Source organism: Engystomops pustulosus, chromosome 9 (genome assembly GCF_040894005.1).
Source record: "Engystomops pustulosus chromosome 9, aEngPut4.maternal, whole genome shotgun sequence".
Taxonomy (NCBI): Eukaryota; Metazoa; Chordata; class Amphibia; order Anura; family Leptodactylidae; genus Engystomops; species Engystomops pustulosus.
In genome coordinates, this window is record NC_092419.1 from 79,215,392 (window position 1) to 79,238,959 (window position 23,568).

At 41.2% G+C, this 23,568-nt stretch overlaps 1 protein-coding gene across 7 annotated transcripts in view; it reads right to left on the reverse strand.

The window, feature by feature from the left end:
* EDA (ectodysplasin A) overlaps window positions 1–23,568 on the reverse strand; it is a 99,713-nt gene that overhangs the window by 24,870 nt on the left and 51,275 nt on the right. For all 7 annotated transcript variants that reach the window (XM_072125921.1, XM_072125918.1, XM_072125922.1 and 4 more), the window contains exon 2: window positions 12,579–12,684. In XM_072125921.1, coding sequence (XP_071982022.1) covers window positions 12,579–12,684 — 106 coding nt within the window. The remainder of the gene's footprint in view (window positions 1–12,578; window positions 12,685–23,568) is intronic.

The following is a 23,568-nucleotide window of genomic DNA, read 5'->3' on the forward strand; positions in this document are numbered from 1 at the left end:
ACACTTGTGGCATTGCTAGGTTGCTTATACCAACATGTCTCTTGCAACATTTGCTGTATCACCAAAACATTGGTGTGGAGATGTGGCTTGTTCTCAGTGTTCAGATAATATCACATTGTGAAATATCACACTGCCAGTTCTTTAGATACCCAAATGAAAAGAATCTGGCATGGCAACATGGCATGACACTGCATCAGCAGCCTCTACATTCATTGATACTACAGTATTTTTTGTCAAGAAAATCCATGCATGATAGTCATTGACTGCATCAACCCTAGGGCCCCATACACGCAAGATGAAATATGGGGAAAAAATGCTTATTTTGACAGGTTCAGCCAGCTCTCTATTGTTTATGGGGTTTTCCGACTCTCCTCCGATGGCAGATACCAGGGGAGATAAGGACCAGAAAGGCTGGAATTTAACTGCCTGAATCTTTCACCCAAGCCATCCATTCATGTGTATGAATAAGTCAAGAAAGAGCGAGCAATTGTTCAATTCCCCTCTCAATGTGTATGTTGGTCTTTAAATTTATGTAAAAATTAACCAGCATAAAACAGATTTATTTCTCTATTGCCACAACATACTAAATAATGATGGTCTTTAATAATATCTTATCTAACTACACATAAGCAAATGAAGCAATTCTTCTATTCATATATAACACATTTCATAATTTTGAAATATTTGTATACATTTTTCTAAAGGCTTAGAGCTGTAAAAATAAAGTTTGGGTACACTCAACACTTAAGTCCAGCAATCTGTTCATTAGCACTCATCTTCTGGAAGTCCCCTATGTGCAAACGATATCCACAATAGTAAGAATATATTAAATCCAGCACTCATAGTTCAGCAAATCTAAAAGCTGTTAAAACTTCATACTTTATTTCCTTAAAACCGCAAGGTGTTAAACCTCCTGGCAAACTACCTACGTATTTTGGACAACAGTATTGCATCCTTACACATGGTCATGGCCAAACCATGTGTAAGGAAGAAATACTTTGCCTGAATTTTATAAATTTAAGCCGGTGGCTTGAAGGTAGTTAAGGATAATTTTGGTCCAACAGGTGTTCAGAGTGTTAAGAATCAATGAAAGGTCGACTAGAAGTGTTCTTAATCATGGGTCTAAGCCGGGTGCTTTCCTGAATCTCTTTACCCCCAAGGTAGCATCAAAGAATGTACTGGGCCTTTTTCAAACCATTCCTGGAGAAAGTAAAAAATTTGAGAAATATTTGGAGGAACTATCCTGACACAGAGAGCAAGATCTTTCCCAATTTTTTGAAAATAAACTGAGGGTATTTTCCTGCTTCACTCGAAGAGTATTTATTACCTTAGCAGAAAGCCCTTTATTTTCAACAAGTGTCTGTCAGGATCAGTGGTACTGGATCCTCTGTACCACCAAGGACAATGACGTAAGCCGAAACCTGGGACCTGAGTCTAAATGGTACCCGGTTTTCACCAGAGCCCGCCGCAAAGTGGGTTGCATGGGTCGTACCACCAGGCCGTTCCACAGGCGCAACTTTGTCCGAGGTGGTGGCCAAGGCTTAGTGCAGAATTGTAAGGCAAACTCGTGGTCAGAAACAAGCAGGAGGTCAAGACAGGCAGCACAGGATCAGAGTCGGGAACGTAGCAACAGGTCAGGACAGACAGCACAGGAATCGAGGTCACAACGGGAAGTCAGGATAATAACAGAGGGCTTGGAATATAGTTTTCTCTTAGGCATAGAAGCACAAAGATCCGGCAGGGGACACAGAAAGTTGCTGGGAATTTAACTGGGATGGCGACAGTCCAGCGGCAATTATCGGCACGCTGGCCCTTTAAATCCTTGCAAGGCGGCGCACGCCCTAGGAGACGGGGACGCGGGCGCCAGCGGAGAGGCTCTGGAAGACACAGGTGCGCCTGTGACCCGGGATATGGGTCGCAAGCGCACCCGTGACAGTGGCTCTCAGGGTGCAAACCCAACACTGGCTTTAGAGCCAAAATTGGTCCCCGTTGAAGAAGATTTTATCTGTGTGTTAGGAGAAAAAAAAAACAGTAGTTACTCACCGGTAATGATGTTTCCTCGAACCACGACGGCACCAACCAGAGAGAGGGATCCGCCCCCAGGGACAGGAAACCTGAGCATAAAAACATGCTCCTCCTATTCTGCCTCAGTGTTTACAGAGACTTGGAAGAGCCATATCGTTAGTACATCAGAAACATATAAATCTATATATCGTTTTCCATGTATGTGTAATATATATATATATATATATATATATATATATATATATATATATATATGTCTTTTTTTTTTTTGTTTGTTTGTTTGCAACACCCGTGAATTATCCTATAGAAACATAGATTTTAGGAAAGAACACCCTGGGTGGGAATATACCAGGTGCCGTCGTGGTTCGAGGAAACATCATTACCGGTGAGTAACTACTGTTTTCCCCTTCACCACGACGGCACCAACCAGAGAGATTTTCAGAGAAAAGTATTAGGGAGGGATAACAGAGGAGAGAACCTTCCTCCCAAAAGAAAGTTCAGATGACCCCGCCACATTCACCCGATAATGTTTGAAGAAGGTGTGGGGGGTAGTCCAACATGCAGCCTGACAAATTTGGTCCAAGGAGGCATGTCTGAATTCTGCCCAAGAGGTGGCTAGTGCCCGGACAGAATGGGCGTGAATATTCTCTGGGGCAGATTTCTCAGCCAGTTCGTAAGCCAATTGAATAGTGACTCTAATCCATCTGGCGATGGTTGCAGATGAAGCCTTGGAGCCTTTGTTTCTTCCTGAAAAGAGAACAAATAAACTATCTGATTTTCTCCAGGATTTTGAAACCTCTAAGTATTGGAGAATACTGCGTCTAACATCAAGGTTATGAAAAGATTTTTCACCTTCTGACCTAGGATTTGTGCAAAATTAGAGACCACTTTTGGAAGAAACTCAGGGTCGGGTCTTAGAATAATCCTATCATGTAGGACAGAAAAGTAGGGGGGTCTACATGACAATGCTGCTACTTCACCTACTCTCTTTGCCGAGGTGATGGCTGTTAAAAATACTGATTTTAATGTAAGAAGCTTAATTGGGATACTTTCTAAAGGCTCAAATGGGGGACCTGATAATGATTTCAGGACCAATGACAGGTCCCAAGGGGGGAGCCTAGATCTAATAGAAGGACGAAGTTTCACTGAGGCCCTAATAAATCTAGATATCCAGGGATGACTAGCTATATCCTGGTCATAAAGAGCTGCTAGGGCTGACACCTGAACCTTCAAAGTTGCTGGTTTTAACCCTTTCTCAAGCCCCAACTGTAAGAAGTCTAGAATAAGCTTAAAGTCTGGGTTATCTATGTGTATGTCATGATTTCCTACAAATGAAAAGAAAGCCTTCCATGTTCTAAAATAAATTTTGTAGGTGATAGGCTTCCTGCTATTCTGCAGAGTGGATATTACCCGAGAAGAAAGTCCCCTATTTTGTAGGATTAACCTTTCAAGAGCCATGCCGTTAAATGAAGCCCTTTCACTTGAGGATGACAGATAGGACCCTGGAATAACAAGTCTTTCCTGTCGGGCAGTATCCACGGGTCTGCGATTGACATATCCCTGAGACTTGAAAACCAAGCACGGCGTGGCCAAAATGGGGCAATGAGAATCACTCTTGCTTTGTCCCGCTTTATCTTCCCCACCGTTCTTGGTATTAACACCATGGGAGGGAAGGCATAGAGTAGATGGTAGTGTCCCCAATTTTGGGAGAATGCATCTATGGCCAGGGGATGGTCTCTGCGATTTAGGGAAAAGAAGTTTTTTACTTTGTTGGCGAAGAGGTCTACTTCTGGATACCCCCACAATTTTGTTATCATGTGGAAAATTTTTCCGTTCAGAGCCCAATCTCCCTGGGAGATGATATTTCGGCTCAGAAAATCTGCCTGGACATTTTCTGTACCCCTTATATGTACTGCATTTAGGGATTTGAAGTGAACTTCTGCCAACTGAAAGATCTGAGAAGTAATTTGCATTAGGTGTAACCCTTTTGTGCCTCCCTGTTTGTTTATGTAGGCTACAGTAGTGGTGTTGTCTGACCTTACTAACACCCTCTGTTCCCGTAAGAGTGGAAGTGCTGCTTTTAGCCCTTTTAGTACTGCCAATAACTCTTTTGCATTGGAAGATAGGCAGTCTTCTTGTGGTTCCCAGTTGCCCTGAAAAGACTGATCTACTACTTGAGCCCCCCATCCCCAGGGGCTGGCATCTGTAGTAATTATTCCTTCCCAGTCTAACACCCATGGGAGACCTTGTGTTAAGTTTTGGGGAACTAACCACCATTCTAGAGATTTTAGTACTACGTCGGGAATTCTTATTTTCTTGTCTAGGGATGTTGGACACTTGTCCCATGTGCTGAGGAGAAAATTTTGGAGTTCCCTTGTATGATACTGAGCCCAGGGGACCGCCTGAATGCTTGCCACTAAACAACCCAGAAGAGACATGGCTCCTCTGATGGAGATTTCGGGAGTGGAGATTAGGTCGGTTACTCCTTTTGTAATTTTCTCCTGTTTTTCTAGAGGAAGGAAAGTTTTTTGACACTGGGAATCCAGCAGCACCCCCAGGAAACTTTTTTGTGTTGACGGGGTTATACAAGACTTTTCTAGGTTTCTGACCCAACCCAAGAAATCTAGGATTTTGCATACCCTGTCTACCTGGTTCCTTACTGCAAGTTCTGAGGCACCAACTAGTAGGAAATCGTCTAAGTACGGGATGAACAGACCTGGCTCTTTTCTTATAAAGGTTGCCATTTCTGAAATAACCTTTGTAAAAACCCTCGGTGCGATAGCTATGCCAAAGGGAAGTGCTCTGAATTGGAAATGCAAGATCCTTTGATCTACTTGAACCGCAAGTCTTGGGTACTTCTGGTATTCCGGATGAATTGGAATATGGTAATAAGCGTCTGCCAGGTCTATTGACGCCATGAAACATCCCGGGAATAGCAGATTTACCGCAGACTTTAAAGTTTCCATTTTGAAACTTGGGATCTGAAGATGTGAATTTAAACCTTTTAAGTTTATTATAGCTCTTAATGACCCGTTGGGTTTTTTCACCCAGAAAAGAGTTGAATAAAATCCTTGACCCTTTTCCCCCGACGGTACCTGACACAGTACCTTTTTGGAAAGAAGAGTAGCAATTTCTGACATCATTGCTAGTCCACCTTTTCCGGACGGGACTTTTGTGATTCTGAATCTCTGAGGAGAGAGAGTTGTAAAGTCCCAGGTTATCCCTTGTGAGATGGTACTTAGGATCCAGTTGCTGTCTGATATTGTTTTCCAGGCCGGGAGGAAAAAGGAAAGTCTTCCTCCTACCTGGGGCCTTATGTCATTGTGGATGGGAACGGGCCGGTTTAGACTGATTCCTAGACTGGTTAAATAAGAACCCTCTATTCCTCTGTGGTCTGGAGGAATTTGGTCTGGAGTCTCTCTCCTTTCAAACCTTGCCCTACGAAAGGACCGAAAGGATCTTGATTTATAAGGAACATAAGGGGAAGGGAATCCTTTCCTCTTATCCCCCGCTTTTTCTAGTAAATCATCCAGGATGGGACCAAATAAAAAATCTCCATTACAGGGTATATTACACAGTCTGCTCCTAGAGGCCAAATCACCCGACCAGTCTTTTAGCCAGAGGGCTCTTCTTGCAGAGTTTGATAGTGCCGCAGATCTTGCTGATAGTCTCAGACTATCAATCGAGGCGTCTGCTAAAAGAGCTGCTCCTTTCTGTATATTTGCAATAGAGGACTGCAGACTTTCTCTAGGGACCTTATTTTGTATATCATTCCCCAATTGGCCTAACCACATCAATACCGCTCGGGCCGTGCAAGCGGCTGCCACAGCTGGTTTAAACGCATTTGTCGAAGATTCCCAAGTTTTTTTAAGGTATCCATCCGCTTTCCTATCTAAAGGATCCTTTAGGGAACTAATATCTTCAAAGGGTAGGAAAGCCCCACGGCCCATTTTTATGATCGAAGCATCCACTTTAGGTGGGGGGCCCCAGGATGAAGTATTATCCAAATCAAAGGGGTATTTCCTTTTAATTGCTCTGGAAATAAAAGATTTCTTGTCAGGGTTTTCCCACTCCTTTGAAATTAATGTGGAAATAGTGTTATGAATGGGAAAAGTGCGTTTTTTCTTTTCCGCTAAACTTTCAAACATAATGTCCTGGACTGACTTTGGCTCTCTCTTTTCCTCAATGTCCATAGTGGCTCTAATCATTTTTAACAATTGATCAGTGTCCTCCGTTAGGAATAAAGGACGCCCCGTCAATTCCTCCTCAGAGAGCGAAGAGGTTGTTTCATCCTGAATAATACCCTCTTCTTCAGAGTTTGAAGGGTCTTCCGGGGCTGTTACAGTGGAAGGACCCGGAAGATTTTTATCTGGTAATACAGGTGCCGGATTAATCGTTTCTTTTACTGTCAATTGGACCTCTTCTCTAATTACCGAACGAAGGGTCTCCAGCCATGAGGAGGATTCCTCTGAGATAATCTTTCCAATACAGGAAGAACACGTATTTTTTTCATAACCAGACGGCAACTTCCTACCGCACATCCTACATTCCCTGTGGTGTGTTTTCCTAGTGGCTTTCTTGGGAGTATCTTCTCCCTAAAACCATTAAGAATCAGAACATTAGTGTGTGTAAAAAAATGCCCCATCGGGTAACTCACCACACCTTCATTACCGGAGTTGGGTTCTTCAGGGGTTCAGGGAGCTCACGCTTATCCGCCATTCTCCTGGCCTGAGCTGCAAAGCACCAAATGCTTACTCTTGCATGGCGCTTAAATGTGAAGAAAATCCAGCCAGGCCACGCCCCCTTCCGGTTCCAGCTTTGCTGGCTCGTTCTTCTATTGCATATACACATATGCACAGAACGAGCCCAGCCAGCTCCACAAATATCCTGGTGGTTGTCTCACCGCCCCACGGCCCCTTCTTTTTTCCCCCTGTCTTCACGCTGCCCCGTTCCGGGCAGCGCCGATGCGACCCGGAAGTGAAGAGCGAGCACTTCCGGTCGCGCGCATCCGACACCACAGCGAGGCGCAATACAGGAGAAGGACCACGTGGAGCCGGCCTCTCCAGAGAGACGCGACGCGCCCCCCGGTAAGTCAGAAACTGTGGGCACCCGACGGAACCAACCAGAGGTTCCCTCAGCCCACGCTCAGGTCCCTTCCAGGGACAGGAAACCACTGAGGCAGAATAGGAGGAGCATGTTTTTATGCTCAGGTTTCCTGTCCCTGGGGGCGGATCCCTCTCTCTGGTTGGTGCCATCGTGGTGAAGGGGAAAATGGTCTAATGCCAGGTTGCAAAGAAGGAGACATCAGTATTATTTGGCCACAATGGGACCACCAAAATAACTGGGTCTGCTCACAAGAATCTTTCGTAGAACTTTCCCTAATAAAGGGATTGGAGAAAAGGCTACAAGTAGGTCTAGGTCCCAATTCTGAGTGAAGGCAACACCTTCCAATGGGTACTTTTCTTAGATGTAGGGAAAAATAATCTGAGTTGACAAACAGGTCCCCATCTGTTGGAGAACCCATCTATCCACTATCAGATGCAAAGATTCTGTATTTGGACTCCACTCGTTGGGATTTATTGATGTTCTGTTAAGGTAATATGCAGCAACTTTTACTGACCCTTTTAGATGTACTTTTGAACTTTTCCTCTGCCAAGGAAAATATTAACTAAGATAGTGCTAGTAGGATGAGATATCTTGGACCTCTCGGACTTCTTAAATATGCCACCGTGGCCAGGAGATTTAAATGCTTGTTTTGAAGAATACTGGTACAAGGTTTTAGGGTCATCTAGACTGCTTTTAACTCCTTTATGTTTAATGGTAGAGAAGAGGTTTTCTTTGACCATACCCCTTGTATGTATTTTCCTGTTAGGATGGTTCCCCTGCCATTCTGACTTGTGTCTGGAGAAAAGGCCATTGGTGCCATATAACTCCTTTCGCTAGATTTTCTAATTTCTTCAACTAATTGAAAGAAAACTTTGAAGCCAGAGGAATGTGAACCTTCATGTTCAGGTGCAGGCGATTTCTGTCTCGGCATCTGAGAATCCATATCTGGAGAATGGTTCTGGCTCCATGCCGCACAGTGTACATGACGACATCTGGCCTAACAAACTCATAGCTGGTCTTATGGGCTTCTCTTCCTTTTCCTAAGGGAGATAAGCTGACAAAGTTGTAGAATTCAGTGTGCGCCCAGGAAATTCTTTACAGGAGCTTGAGAGAGATCAGATTTCATCCACTGTGGGAGAACATTTTTCAATCTTTCTGCTACTCTGGCTGTATTGTAGTCTTTAATTATTTATTATTATTTATTAATTAATTATTATTATTCTTTTTTTTAACACAGTCTGATTTGCCATCTATTGGATCCTTTAACTGTGTGGAATCTTCTAAAGGAACTATAATTATGTGAATGTCTACTTTGGGAATATTATCTCTAGTAGAAAATTCTTCAGGATCAAACAATCTATTTTTGCGTTCCTTAAATGCTTTTCAGGCCCTTTCCACGCATTCTTACTACGGTGCTTCAAATTTACATTAACTGGGAACAACTTTTCAGCCCCACAAAAAACTTGCCCTAGACTGATCTTGTTTCCAAAAAATTGTTTATATACAAAACTTACAGTTCTATTTCCACAAACTTACAGTTTTATGAAGAGATTATTGATCACCCTTAGAAAATAAATATTTAGGGTCGACCTAGCATTTGGAATTATCTGAAGAAATGTTCTCTTCTGATATAGAGACTGAACCCACCTGCTCTTATGATTGGAATATCGAAGTCAAAAGTTTTTCTGGCCCTTTTAGCAGGAGGTTCTAAAGATTAGAGAACCCTGCAACAGACAACTGAACCTCATCTTTAATGGCAGTTCGTCCAAGAGATTTTTCTTCAATTACTATCATTTGCATAGATACCCCTATATAAGGACTTTCTTTTTTTTCAGGTAGTCTAGTGTTGTAAATACTGCAGCATTTTTAAGGTGGCTTTTCAGGTGTAAATACCATGCAATATTTGGAGATCCCAGAGTGACCAGCTGTGGTAGGTTTGATTTATACTCGCCTACCCATAATCCTGGAGTCCACGGTCATGTCCGTCTTATGAGCAGTCGCACCCGACGTCAGACATGACAATGCCAGAGGGTGAGCAGTGCCAGCCGCCACAAGCGCCTGAGGACCTTTGGCGACTAGCAGGAGACCAAGTAGACCCTAAGTGGTCATTTTATGCAATTACTGCAAATAAGGTGGCACTGTCTAGATAAAAAATCTTGGGGTGATGAGCACTGAAAATTTATTAGAGGTACATTGACCCATGCAATTGCCTACATACAGTCATACAGACACTTTTTTTATATTGCCATAACGTGGACAAACGTTAAAAACTTTAAACAGGATTTTGATGCTTGAATGCAGATGTAATGGTAAAATGTCCCCATGTCACTTCACTAAGTATTGTGCTTCAGTGGAATCCGTCCAGCACGCTCTTATTCTTCTTAATCATGTTAATAATATGTTTTATAGGAAAGGAAACTGACTTATGGTTTTCCAGATCTAATACATGGGATTAAATGAACTAGAAAATACTTTCATACTGAACATGAATGTTAATCTACAGACAAAGAAAAAAGAAAATGCACACACTTTTACCAGATTGTATGTAATAAATACTTGATGTTCTCTTCTTTAGAACGAGGAAGACCATGTGCTTTCAATCTCCCAGAACAATATTTTAAGCAGAAGCAGCATTATCAGAAGTAATGCCAATTTTTTTTTTGCCACAAACACACCTTCTCAGCTTTAACAGAGGAGATCCATCCTAATACCAAACGAAGACTCGGAGAACCATCGATTTAGAAATTACATTTTCAATGAACCCTTTTTGGCAAATCAGACACGGAGGCTTAGTAGAACTCTAAAATTTGTAATATGAGAGGAGCCACCACATAGTACGGTTTCTTCTGAAGAAATACATAGGAAATGTATGGTTTTGATTCCGTTTGATGTGTTTCAGAATCACTAGCAGAAAAAGCAGGGTCTCACAATTGCCACAAATTCAAATCCTAGCAGCAGAAACCAGTCAAGACAGAGGGCTCTCTTTACGGTATCTATCCTTCATATCAGGAAACCTGTGAAGTGCAGGATCAGTGAACACTTTTTGTTTCATTTTATAATAAATTACATAAAAATGTCTTAATAAGTTCAAATGGCAGCATGTTATACAGCAGGAAGAGTTGAAAGAAAGAGCTGTAAATTACCGAGAAGGACACTCCACTGCATAAGTTGGAATAAAATACAGGTTACACTTTTCTTCAACACTTTTAACACAAAAGAAAATAAAAATACCATATATACTTGAGTATAATCCCACCCAAGTCTAAGCCAAGGCACCTTATTTTACCACCAAAAACTGGGAAAACCTATTGACGAGGATAAATCGAGGGTGGGAAATGCATTGGTCACAGCCTCCCAGTACATAGCCAGCCAACCCCTCCTGTAGTACATAGCAAACCAGCCAGCAATTCCCCAGTAATAGTAGTAGTAGCCAGCAATTCCCCAGTAATAGTAGTAGTAGCCAGCAATTCCCCAGTAATAGTAGTAGTAGCCAGCAATTCCCCAGTAATAGTAGTAGTAGCCAGCCGTGTGTAGCATATAGCCAGCCGTGTGTAGCATATAGCCAGCCGTGTGTAGCATATAGCCAGCCGTGTGTAGCATATAGCCAGCCGTGTGTAGTAAACAGCCAGCCTTGTGTAGTAAACAGCCAGCCTTGTGTAGTAAACAGCCAGCCTTGTGTAGTAAACAGCCAGCCTTGTGTAGTATATAGCCAGCCATCCCCTAGTTTGCCCAGCACACAAATAAAATAAACTCACCTTTCCAACACCACGGGCAGGTCCTCTACTTGCTTCAGCTCCCAGTTAGCAACGGGCCCAGCAGGCGCATGCTATGATGTCAGCGACAGCTGCCTGGCCGCTGCACACAGACCTGCTGCTGCTGACGGAAGAAGAGAAGACCTGCGGGGTCTGCCGGAAAGGTGAGTTTTGACATGATTTATTTTCTTGACTCCAGTATACGCAAAATTAAAGATTTTCAGCACATTTTTCGTGCTGAAAAACTCAGCTAATACTTGATAATATATGGAAATCAGTACGAGGGTGGTTCAATAAGTACCCATATTTGACAACAGAGGGCGTTCCTGAGGGAAATTGGCATTATCATCGTGTGCTGCTATCTATTACATGATAAGTTGATTAAAAAAAATTGAGTTAAATTCAATTTAAGCGAGATCCAAAGGATTTTTGCGTCGAGCTGTCACCCTTTATGAAACCTGGATTCATCATTACACACCAGAAACTAAGCAACAATCAAAACAATGGATTTCTCTCAGTGAATCTGCTCCAAAGAAGGCAAAGATGGTCCCATCGGTCAGAAGGGTCATGGCGACAATTTTTTGGGATACGAACAGCGTCATCCCATTGGACGGCTTCGCCAAAAAATTGAAGGAGACACGGCCGAATTTAGCGGAAAAGAAGGTGCAGTTTCAACATGATAACAAACCAGCACATACATCCGGAGTTGTCACCGCCAAACTGCATGAATTGCGTTATGAATTGCTGCCGCAACCCCCATATTCACCCGATCTGGCTCCCTGAAACTTTTTGTCGTTCCCTAACTTGGCTCGCAGGAAAAATCCCTAAATGGCTCGCAGGAAATTTTTTTTTTAGCTCAAACGAGGAAGTCATCACCCAGACAGAGGCGTACTTTGGAGAGTTCAACAAATCCTATTTTTGGAGGGGTTAAAAAAATGGCAGGAACGTTGGGAGAAATGTATCTTTCTAAAAAAAATTTTTAAATGGTGTATTCATTTCTAACACGAGTACTTATTGAACGCCCTCGTATTTTCATCTCTTCCTGCCGTATAACATACTACCTTCTGATCAGACTATCTTTTCAAATTTTTACATTGTAATAAAAGTAATTATGTCAAGGTGTTGGCCCATTGCTTACTTTGGTGGGAAGACTTGTTACAGCTAATATTAAAATTTCTAAGTAGATGGCATACACACAAGTCCAACATGGATACATTATTATTTCACCATCTTAACCAAGCCTTTTATATTGGAGAAAAGTATAAAATCCAGCACCAGCCATTGAGAATAGGGATTTACAGTAAAGCCAATGCTTACACTGTGTTGCCTTTATAATAATCACACAATATGAATATATATTATAGCATATATAATACTACTCAAATACAGATGTGTTTTGCATGGATTTGCTATATAAACCCAGTTTCTAAACCAGTAACTAGATTTAAGACATCTTAACCAAGGCTCCTCAGAACATTCTTATCCAAAACAACATTTACCTTGTTTTAGTTGTACCACTAAGATTAACAACATCCTACCGGGAGGAGTCAGCTATTATCCTGCAAGGTAGAAGACAGTATAGAAAATGACACAATCTTACCTGAAGCCTGTAGTATCCTTACATTACTCCTATCCCTTTCCATTTTCTTTTAATCCTTAAAAGATATGAAGCCCAGGAGTAAAAGCAACACTTACTCTCAGAGCCTTCGCTGCCTTTGTTCCGCCTCGTCCTCCGTAAAAGCCTGATGCCTTCCTCCAGATGTGATCTGTCTTCACTACTCAAACTATTTAATAAGGCCATCTGTAAGAAAATGCAAAAATAAAAGACAAGCATTAAATATTTGCAGATAATACTTCAGTAAGTTTAGGGGGAAATGTATCGGTTGAGAATCTCATTTAAGGTCACATCTAGAATACGTTCACATGGTGGAATTTTAAAGCAGATGTTGGTGTGTAGTTGGCAACAGAATCTGGATCCCATTGAATTCGACGAGAAGCCATGCTGTAGTTTACGCAACCAAGGATTTGAAATAAAGGTCAAAAAGCAAAAATAATGGAAATAGTGGTTAAAATGGATCTGTTGGCAGCATAAAGCAGAGAAATTCACTAAGATTTTTGTATCCCTTGTGATGTTTCTGGGAAATCTCTAAATCATATGCTAATATAGTAGTTGGTGCTCAGAGGGAAAAATAAGAGGAGACTTTAAAATGAGTGGGTGCTGTGGGCACAATATAAGTGTGTGGGGGTGCAGTTAGGGCAAAATAATAGTCTCCCTTTTTTTCTGAGAAATGGGAGGTATGCAAATGTCAAGATTTCTTGAAAAGGCAAGATCAAATAGCATTTCCATTAACATCAATTATTTCCTAAGTGAAAATGTGACTCCCCCTGGTGGAACAAACTGCCACTAGTTTTACAGAAAAACAAACACTTGAGCTTAGTGAGCTATGGCTTCATTAGCTTGCAAATCAGAGAGGCTCTGCGTTACTAAGAGTAGTTATTAGAAGTATATCTTTCTAAGACGCTCCCAGTAATTAAGTGCCCGTTAGACACTATAAAAGTTAAACAGGTACTTCTAATGTCAAAGTTTGTGTGTGCGCCAAGAAGCGAGTGCAAATCTGCATTCTTACATCAAGCTGAATATGAGAAGTCTCTGTCCAAACTTGAATCCAGGAAAGATTGGAAGCAGCTTGTTGTTTCAGGTACCTATGCACTATATGAACTGTAATGTAAATCCCATGGGGAAGACTGAGCCCCGGAAGTTATTACACTAAATAATATTTTAATCATTTGGAGGATTACAGTGTAATACAAGTACAAGATATCCATTATGTGCTGCATCCTATGTATTATTAAATAGGACATATCTTAAACATGTCCAAAAGTTTCTTTCTTTACCTGTAGGTTTTCAACACTCACATGCCATTACCTGTAGAAAGGATAACTGGAGCTGCAAACTAGGGCAGGAATATGATTCTGGAGCTTTGGGGACTTGCTTCAACCTAACTAGCTGCTCCTCAAAATAGACTACACCTATGGTACATTTAGGTATAAGACATGCTCTAAAATTTGTGGCCCAAATTTGCGTCCATACAAAAAAAAAAAATTGGGAAAGTTGTTCCAGATTAAATGAAATCAAATGACGAGGGGCACTGTCTCCGTCTGGAGATATCAAGGTTTAATCACCAGAGGCGACAGGGCTTTTTTAATTTGAGAAATGTCAATCTGTGGAATAGCCTGCCTCAGGTGCTGGTCACAGCAGGGACAGAAAAGAGCTTCAAGAAGGATCTAGATGCCTTTTTACAACCAAATAACATTGGATGGTTATTTTATATAAAATAGCTTTCTCTAAATCCCTTCCTCAAAGACGCGTCTTTTTTCAACTATATAAACTATTTATCTATGTAAGCTCAATGCACTGGTGCATAGAGATGTATCTTCTCAGAGATCTCTCTCACTACATTATCCTTTTTTAAAAAAACAAAAAAAACATAATTAATACAGTTAAAATGAATTACCCGTACACACTCAAGAATAAGCCGAGGCTCCTACTTATTGACTTGAGTATAAGCCTAGGGAAGGAAATGCATTGGTAACAGCCTCACCACTGTATATAGCTATTCAGCCCCAGTTTGATCCCAGCATATAGCAAGCCAGCCCCAGTTTGATCCCAGCATATAGCAAGCCAGCCCCAGTTTGATCCCAGCATATAGCAAGCCAGCCCCAGTTTGATCCCAGCATATAGCAAGCCAGCCCCAGTTTGATCCCAGCATATAGCAAGCCAGCCCCAGTTTGATCCCAGCATATAGCAAGCCAGCCCCAGTTTGATCCCAGCATATAGCAAGCCAGCCCCAGTTTGATCCCAGCATATAGCAAGCCAGCCCCAGTTTGATCCCAGCATATAGCAAGCCAGCCCCAGTTTGATCCCAGCATATAGCAAGCCAGTCCCATTTGACCCCAGTATACAGCCAGCCCCACTTTGACCCCAGTACAGGCTTGGCCAAAAGTTTTGAGAATCATTTTTACAAAGTCTACTGCATCAGGTTTTACAATGGCAATTTGCATATACTCCAGAATGTTATAAAGAGTGATCAGCTTAACAGCAATCAATTGCAAAGTCAATATTTACCTAGAGAATAAACATTTTTTCCAAAACACATGTCAACTTCATTGCAGGCCTGCCTTAAAAGGAGCAGCTAACATTGTTTCAGTGAGTGCTCCATTAACACAGGTGTGGGTGTTGATGAGGATGGGCTGGAGATCAAGCTGTCAAAAAGGAGGCTGGTGCTTCTGTTAACCATGGTTAACTCTAAAGAAACACGTGCAGTCATCACACGTGCACAAAACTGGCCTAACATTGGAGAGTATCGCAGCTAGAAATATTGCACCTCAGTCAACAATCTATCGCATCATCAAGGTGAGAGGTTCCATTGTTACCAAAAAAGCTCCAGGGCGCCCAAGAAGGACCAGCAAGTGCCAGGGCCGTTTCTTGAAAGTGTTTCAGCTTCAGGATTGGGCTACCAGCAGTGCAGAGCTTGCTCAGGAATGGCAGCAGGCAGGTGTGAGTGCATCTGCATGCACTCTGAGGCGGAGACTCTTGGAGCAAGGCCTGGTGTCAAGGAGGGCAGCATAGAAGCCACTTCTCTCCAGAAAAAACATCAGGGACAGACTGATATTCTGCAAAAGGTACAGGGAGTGGACTGCTGAGGACTGGGGTAAAGTCATTTTCTCTGATGAATCCCCTTTCCGATTGTTTGGAACATCTGGAAAACAGCTTGTTCGGAGAAGACAAGGTGAGCGATACCACCAGTCTTGTCTCATGCCAACTGTAAAGCATCCTGCAACCATTCATGTGTGGGGTTGCTTCTCAGCCAAGGGAAGGGCTCTCTCACAGTCCTGCCTAAAAACACATCCATGAATAAAGAATGGGACCAGAATGTCCTCCAAGAGCAACTTCTCCCAACCATCCAAGAGGAGTTTGGTGATCAACAATGCCTTTTCCAGCATGATGGAGCACCTTGCCATAAAGCAAAAGTGATAACTAAATGGCTTAGGGAACAAAACAGAGATTTTGGGTCCATGGCCTGGAAACTCTTCAGATCTTAATCCCATTGAGAACTTGCAGACAATCATCAAGAGACAGGTGGACAAACAAAAACCAACAAAGTGTGACAAAATGCAAGCATTGATTGTGCAAGAATGGACGGCTATCAGTCAGGATTTGGTCCAGAGAATTGCGGAGGTCCTGAAGAAGGGTCAACACTGCAAATATTGACGTGCTGCATTAACTCATTCTAACTGTCAATAAAAGCTTTTGTTACTCATAATATGATTGCACTTGTATTTCTGTATATTTTTAAAAATATCTGACAAACACACATAAAAACCAGAGGGCAACAGATCATGTGAAACTATAATATTTGTGTCATTCTCAAAACTTATGGCCATAACTGTATACAGCCAGTCCCACTTTGACCCCAGTATACCGCCAGTCCCACTTTGACCCCAGTATACCGCCAGTCCCACTTTGACCCCAGTATACCGCCAGTCCCACTTTGACCCCAGTATACCGCCAGCCCCACTTTGACCCCAATATACCGCCAGCCCCACTTTGACCCCAGTATACTGCCAGCGGCAGGTCCATCAGCCAGCTCTGACATCAGCCAGCTGCCGACACACACAAAACTATTGCAAGAAAAGATGGACGAAAAGACCTGGCGTGGGGGGTTGCTGGAAAGGTGAGTATTGACTTACTTTTTTATCACTGGAGTATTAGCCAAGTTTGGGTTTTTCAGCACATTTTTAGTACTGAAATACTCAGCTTATACTTGAGTATATAAGGTAATACAAATTATTTTATATTAACATTACCGGAGCAACCTTCACAATACATATAGATATAAAAAGCCAAAGCTCTCCTCGCTAATTGCTCCCAGACATTTGCATTGCGTTTCTCAACATAATGTAAACACCCTATGTGCTCGCATCCAAAACATTGAATTCAGAAAAAAAAAATTATTTTCTTAAAACGATTGCATTGAGTATCCGTGATACTTCTCCAGGTAATGTATCACACTCAAAATTCTACCTATGAGATGTGCAGCAAGTATAATCCAGAGATCGGCAAACAGACAGGGAGTGGCTTCTGGTAGCTCTACCCTTCCTAACCTAACTACAGAGGAACAGATGTATGCCTGGGAGAAGTCATGGAGATGTAGACATGCACCATTCATGGTGAAGCCACTATACACAACATTCAGAATGGCTCAGCTGCAGCCTCCATAATAACAGCTATCAGGGTTATAATGATGTTTCAGAAGCTGATGACACTATTATATTTGAATAAATGTTGATTTTTGTTCTTGGAAAACAATAAGGCATCACCTAAAAATAAGCCCTATCCCAGTTAAGACCTTGTCTAAACCTCATGTTCATGAACAGGAAAATAAATAAAATGAGATTAATTATTCTGAATGAGACAAAAGTTACAATGATGTATTATATCTTTGATAAAACCAAGTGACTCAGTGCCCAGGGCTGTGGAGTCAGAGAACATTTTGGTGGATTTGTGATAAAATAAACCAACTCTAAAAATATTAAATAAATTGGTACAGTGTGATCAATGCAGTATGTACCAAATATTTTTTTCATAAGAATTTGGGAAAATATGAAATGTTCTTTAAATGTCCGTTTTATTTATTCGTCCAAGGGCCATTCTGTTATACTGCAACCACAATACAGCACAAAACACTTTAACACAAAAATTATAAACATTACAGAAATAAATACCACCCCAGCAACAAAATAAACCTAGAGCAGACAAAAAAAAATAAACCCTCTCCTTCCTGGCTCATCTTCTGCTCCCTGCACCTTTATCTCTCCTCCATGTGTTAGGGCCCTGAGCAGCACTGTGCCAAGAGAGTACCTGGTAGCAATGCAGCTGACAAGTGCTTACCACTCCTGGGTCTTCTCCTGAGGCTGCTCTCTGGGTCTTGATGCTGGTGAATACAGCCAGTGCCGGAGTCAGGACACAGAGTGGAGCGGCAGGAGAGGACCCAGGAGCGGTAAGGACTTCTCAATTGCGCTTCCTGCTACCCGGCCTACTGCACCAATGAATGCTTCAACATACAAACACAAGTACGCAATTCTCATTCACTCAGAGATTAATACTAAGCTGACAGTCAGGGCTGTCATAAAATGGACTCCCCAGACATATATTTAGAAAATGTTGTAATTTCCTTTAAATGTCTGTTCTAGTCCTGTTCTACTGACATGGAGAAGCAACATTTATTGGTCCAAGGGGTACATTGTCATACTGCTCAACTTTAATGGTCCGCAGCTGTAAACAGCACCATAGATGCACCAACAACCACAGCAGAGCACAAATTGCCACCCCAGAAATTATACATACCACAGAACAGCAATAAATATCACCAATCCAAAACACAGCAACCAAACATTGCATACAGAGCAGACAACAATAGTGTAGACCTCAAAGTCCCCCGGAGCATAAAACTAATTCTGGAAAAATAACTAAACCTTCTCCTTTATGACTTCTTCTCCTCCCTGCACCACAGTGCAGCTTCTTCTCTTCTCCTTGTGCTGCTCTGCTCTCTGTACCATGTTGGTTGTAAACATCAGCACCCAGAGAAGAACTGTACCAGGAGCAGGAGAGGACCCGGTACCAGTATAGTACAGCTGACAAGTAGTTACCACTCCTGGTTCCTCTCTGGCGGGCACTTTTTTACTGAGTTCCGACCTTGACTCATACATCTAGTTTCGAAAGTCAAGACAGGGCGGAGGGGCAGGAGGCCCAGGTGGGGGGAGGTTGCAATTCCACAGCCCTTTATCATTCTCATGTGGAAAGTTATCTGGAGCCTGGACCATGCCAGTGAACAGCTTCCTGAATTGGTATAGACCTACAGATGCACTTCCTGCATATAGTTTATGTTGGTTGATAATTTAATATAGGTCACTGAGATAACCTGATGAGGATGGTGGCTGATACGCAGCCACTTACGCCCAGAACACAGAGGGCATCACTTAGGCCAGCGGCACATGACTGTGGTTGCTCTTTGATAAACATACTCTGCCTGGATTTCAAGGACCAACAATAGTGGTCATTGTATTCAGTCCATAAAATCTGTCCAGCGTATGGTCAGACACAAGTGTAAAACAGGTGATTGATGATAACACTTGTGATATGGGTGGCTGCAGCACTTATTGTGCAGGGTAATATTACTGAGGCAGGTTGGTGGAGACTCCTACCATCTTCCTAACTGTATCCCCACACAAACTCAACATGTTCTCCTGTCATATGCAAAGCAGTAGGTCTACACCACTGAGAGATGGTGCTATAATAAAAGTTTTTTCACTTAACATATATTTAACAGATGAATTGTCCAGATCACAGAATCTTTTTAATATAAAGTGCTTCCTACGTGGTATCAGTATTTAATCAGAATATTTTATTAGAAAATAGCAAGTCAAATGACAGATTTATGCACGTGCACAGTTATAATATTCTGCATAGGTAAATATCTCTTGCTCTATGAAGTTACATGTAATGAAATTAAAGCGCTTCTGGAATAGCTTCTCTTACTAATATAATAATATCCTCAGGGCACACATTCAGTGAGACTGTCTCCAAGCTGAGCTAATACAACAACCTCCAGAATTTTGTGTTGCAATCCTTAGCAGAACAGAGGGCATTCCCAGCGCTGGAATTAGTTCATGCCTGAGGTGCGTGGTAAGGTCAAGGATAGTGTTGTATCATGCCACGCTTAACCAAAAATTCATTACATATCTGGAACTTAATTCTGACTTAAGTTTATTTCTGCTACAGCAGTCTTCAGAATAGAATCCTTTTACTATAGCAATAGATTCAGGATACGGCCATGTAACCAGGGGCGTAACTACAGTGGTAGAAGCCATAGCAGCTGCTATGGGGCCCACAGTGTCAGGGCCCCCATCATCTGACTTGACAAACGAAAAAGTGTAGGATATGTACCGTTATATACATATTATTCTGCACATTGTACATATATGTGATGTATATATGCTGTATGTATACAATATATAGTGTGTAACTATAGAAATAAGTATATTTTTGAAGTGGGAAGGGGGGCCCCATTCAGAAGCCTGCTTTGGGGCCCTGCCTCTCCTAGTTACGCCACAGCATGTAACAGTACAAAACTGAGGTCACATATACACAAGCTCACCTAAATGTTGAGATCACCTGTCCCCTAGACCTAAAAGCACTGCTCATTCTGCCCCACAGCCTCCAACCAAAAGATGAGTTAACAAAGACACCAACAACCAAAATATGGAAAAACAAAAGGCTATAGTGTTTTATTAATGAATAATTACCATAAAACATTTAACTAAAATAAAAGCCAATGAACAGTAAAATTGTAATCAACCAATGATCAAATAAATCGACTAAAGATTAATAATTAAAACTGCCCACTGAGCATTAGCTGAGCAACAAAGCCCAAACAATAAAACATGACAAGAATAAACGGACATCCAACAAGGGGAGGGTGGGTGGTATGCAGCTTCTTCAATATTCGAAGACTGCTTGACCCCAATGAATCTACCGAATTTAAATAGGATTCTCTTTAACCACCACCGCCAATCAGCTGATCACCTACGGAATTCTGCCCAGAGATAAAAACTTCTAGTAGGGACCGTATCACTAGCAGGTGAGCCCCCTTTCAGAAAATACCATTTTAGACTAAACTTAAAACAACTTTATTAATATTAACAAATCTTCTCCGAGCTTATAATAATCATTTATATTGGTGGGAGCGAATAAAAGTAACATTTCACATCTGTTCAGCTACAATTCACCTGACAGGAACAATGATATGAATGGGTTTACCACAGAAACCTGGTTTGTGTGATAAACAGTCATGGCTTATATAAACCAGTTCGTACACCCAGTACTTGGTATATATGACCAGTATACAGCAATAACTGCAAACCTTTTTATATTACCTATGGTTACAAAACATATAAACCTGTGACCATAGCTCCCAACGGGCCCATATTCTGTGGGACAGTCTCGTTTTTTCAGGGCTGTCCAGCCGTCCTGGTTCACCATAGAGAATTTATTTTTATTGATAGATTAATTCCTTTATTTATATAGCGCACACAACCTACCAGTATGTTTTGGAGAGTGGGAGGAAACTGGAGAACCCGGAGGAAATCCACACAATAGACAGCCTTTTGGGACACAGGCATACCTAAAATGCTTTGCATTTTACTTGTTTGTTTTTATGTGTTATATGGAAAGGGTGGTGATTTGAGCTTTTATAGCTTTTGTAAATTTTCTTTTTTTACTATTACTTTAATCCTAGGGGGTCTGATCACACATACAATACAACAATAATATTAATATACTGATTCTATATTACAGTCTCAGACAAATTGATAAGCATGATTTGGTAGACCAATCGCCCCCTATTACATACATGAGGGGACAGGCTCTGAAAGACCGGCTGGTGTACAGCCACTTTATTCCACAAAGACTCCATGTTCTCAATGGGGGTGATGTCAGGGTACTGAAGTTTCATGGCACCGCCAAGGTTAATCAACCTGTACGAAGGGGCAATTGAGACAGGACCCTCCTACGGTGCAAGGCAAAATGGATCTTTCACCTTGACATAGTAGCACCAAATGGTCTAAATGGGATCTTGAGCTATGCCTGCTTTTTATAATGGTATAACAATGTCTGCTGTGTCTATTTTGTGACCCTAAGTCCTATGGCATTTTTAATGTTTAGATTTTCTTTACCTGCCTTGATTTAAATGTTTACCTTTCTATATAATGGATGTCACTCTCATATGCATGCTGTACGGATCCCTAAAATACTCAGAATATTACATTGTACTAGTTGTTTGATGATTGAGAAGTTATAGTGATCATAGCATCAATCAGTGTAATAGGTTGTGGCAATGTAATAGCATCAATCAGTGTACCCTATTAAAGTGGAAACCACTCCACGTTAATTGCACAGGTATTGAATAGTATACCCTGTCACTACGGACACACTTGCCTCAATGTCTAATAACTACACCCCACGCGAGTGAAGCAGTGAGGGGAGTAGTCTTGAATGATAAATCACTAAATGGCATGAAATGTATGTAATTGCACATGCCAAATCAATGCCACCGCATGCCAAATCGGCCTGGTCATCTGAGTAACAGGCCACTGCTTGGCTCATGTGGAGTCTCCCTCTCCCGCCTAAAATACTAACTATTGCAGTTTCCCCCTATGAACCCCATGCACTGTGGGGAGAAACTTGTTGGGTTGTTGTTTAGGAAGTTACACTAAAGTTGAGGATATCTCCCCGAGCCCATCTTGCCATACAGGGACAGTGTAGCTACGAGGGTAAGTCCGGACCTGGGACTTGGTAGATACCTCTACATGTGGACCCTCGCTTATGCTCCGGTTCCCTGTACTTGAAGATACAGGATCTGGTAAGATGATGTGAGCCAGTAATTTTTTATCATATCATTAAAAGTTATTTTTTAAAAAACCTTCTTGCTTTATTTTGTTGTTAATATTGGATGGACAGTGTTTAGTCATATTAGAATCCAATTCAATCTGGTACTCTGTGATTATAAAGGTGTGAGTTATATGATGCTATCACACACATCGTGAACACCTTTGCATATATCCTGACCATTTTTTATTATTTATTATAAATTTGATTCAAAGTTTAATTTTTTCTTTTACAAAATGCATAAAAATTGACGGCAAAAAATGTGCCCTGAACAGAAGATACCGTATAAGCCGAGGTACCTATTTTTGCCACAAAAACTGGGAAAACTAATTGATTCCAGGATTAGCCTAGGATGAAAAATCCAGCAACTACTACTTTAATAAAATGTAGTTCATAAATACCTCCGTTATATGTTCACATGCATAAATGTGAATAAATAAAAGCAGTAAAACTGAAATAAATTTTAAGAGAGTCACAATCTGAAAACTATAGTGATTAAACTGATAAAAACGTAAAAGCACCCCTAAATCCTATATATTGTTTGAAAGGCGATTGCATTTGTCTTGATTAATAGTTGACAGCCTGGATCATCATCTTGCAACTTTGTGACAAACACAAATTAATTAAAAAAAAAATATTAGAACATGCAATGATAATGCAATGAAATAAAAATAAAATTTTACATAATAATACCTCAAAGTGAGCAGATTTATATGCAGCATAACACACAACTTTAATAGGAATTTATATTTTCAAAATGCTAGAAATAAAAACGATGCAATATTTGCTTGCAATCATAAATGTGTTTGAAATGATTGAAGCAAGTAAAAAGCTCCTTTTCTGCCAAAATCATACTTTTACACAGATATCACAGCGTGCCATGTATACAAAAATAAGTTTAATACACACATCCACCTTCATGCAACTTTGCAGCAAACAGTGATCAAATGCAAAAACTACATTAAAGTTCAAAATGTCCACTAATACATGTGCAAATACATACTACTATAAAGAAGATGTACTTTTATGTATGCAAGTTCATACATATATCCATAAACCATGAGAATTTGAGTAAGAACGCCATAATATAAGTATAAGATAAGATAATCCTTTATTAGTCCCACAGTGGGGAAATTCACATTCCTATACATAATGGAGGAATAGTGTGAAATACAAATG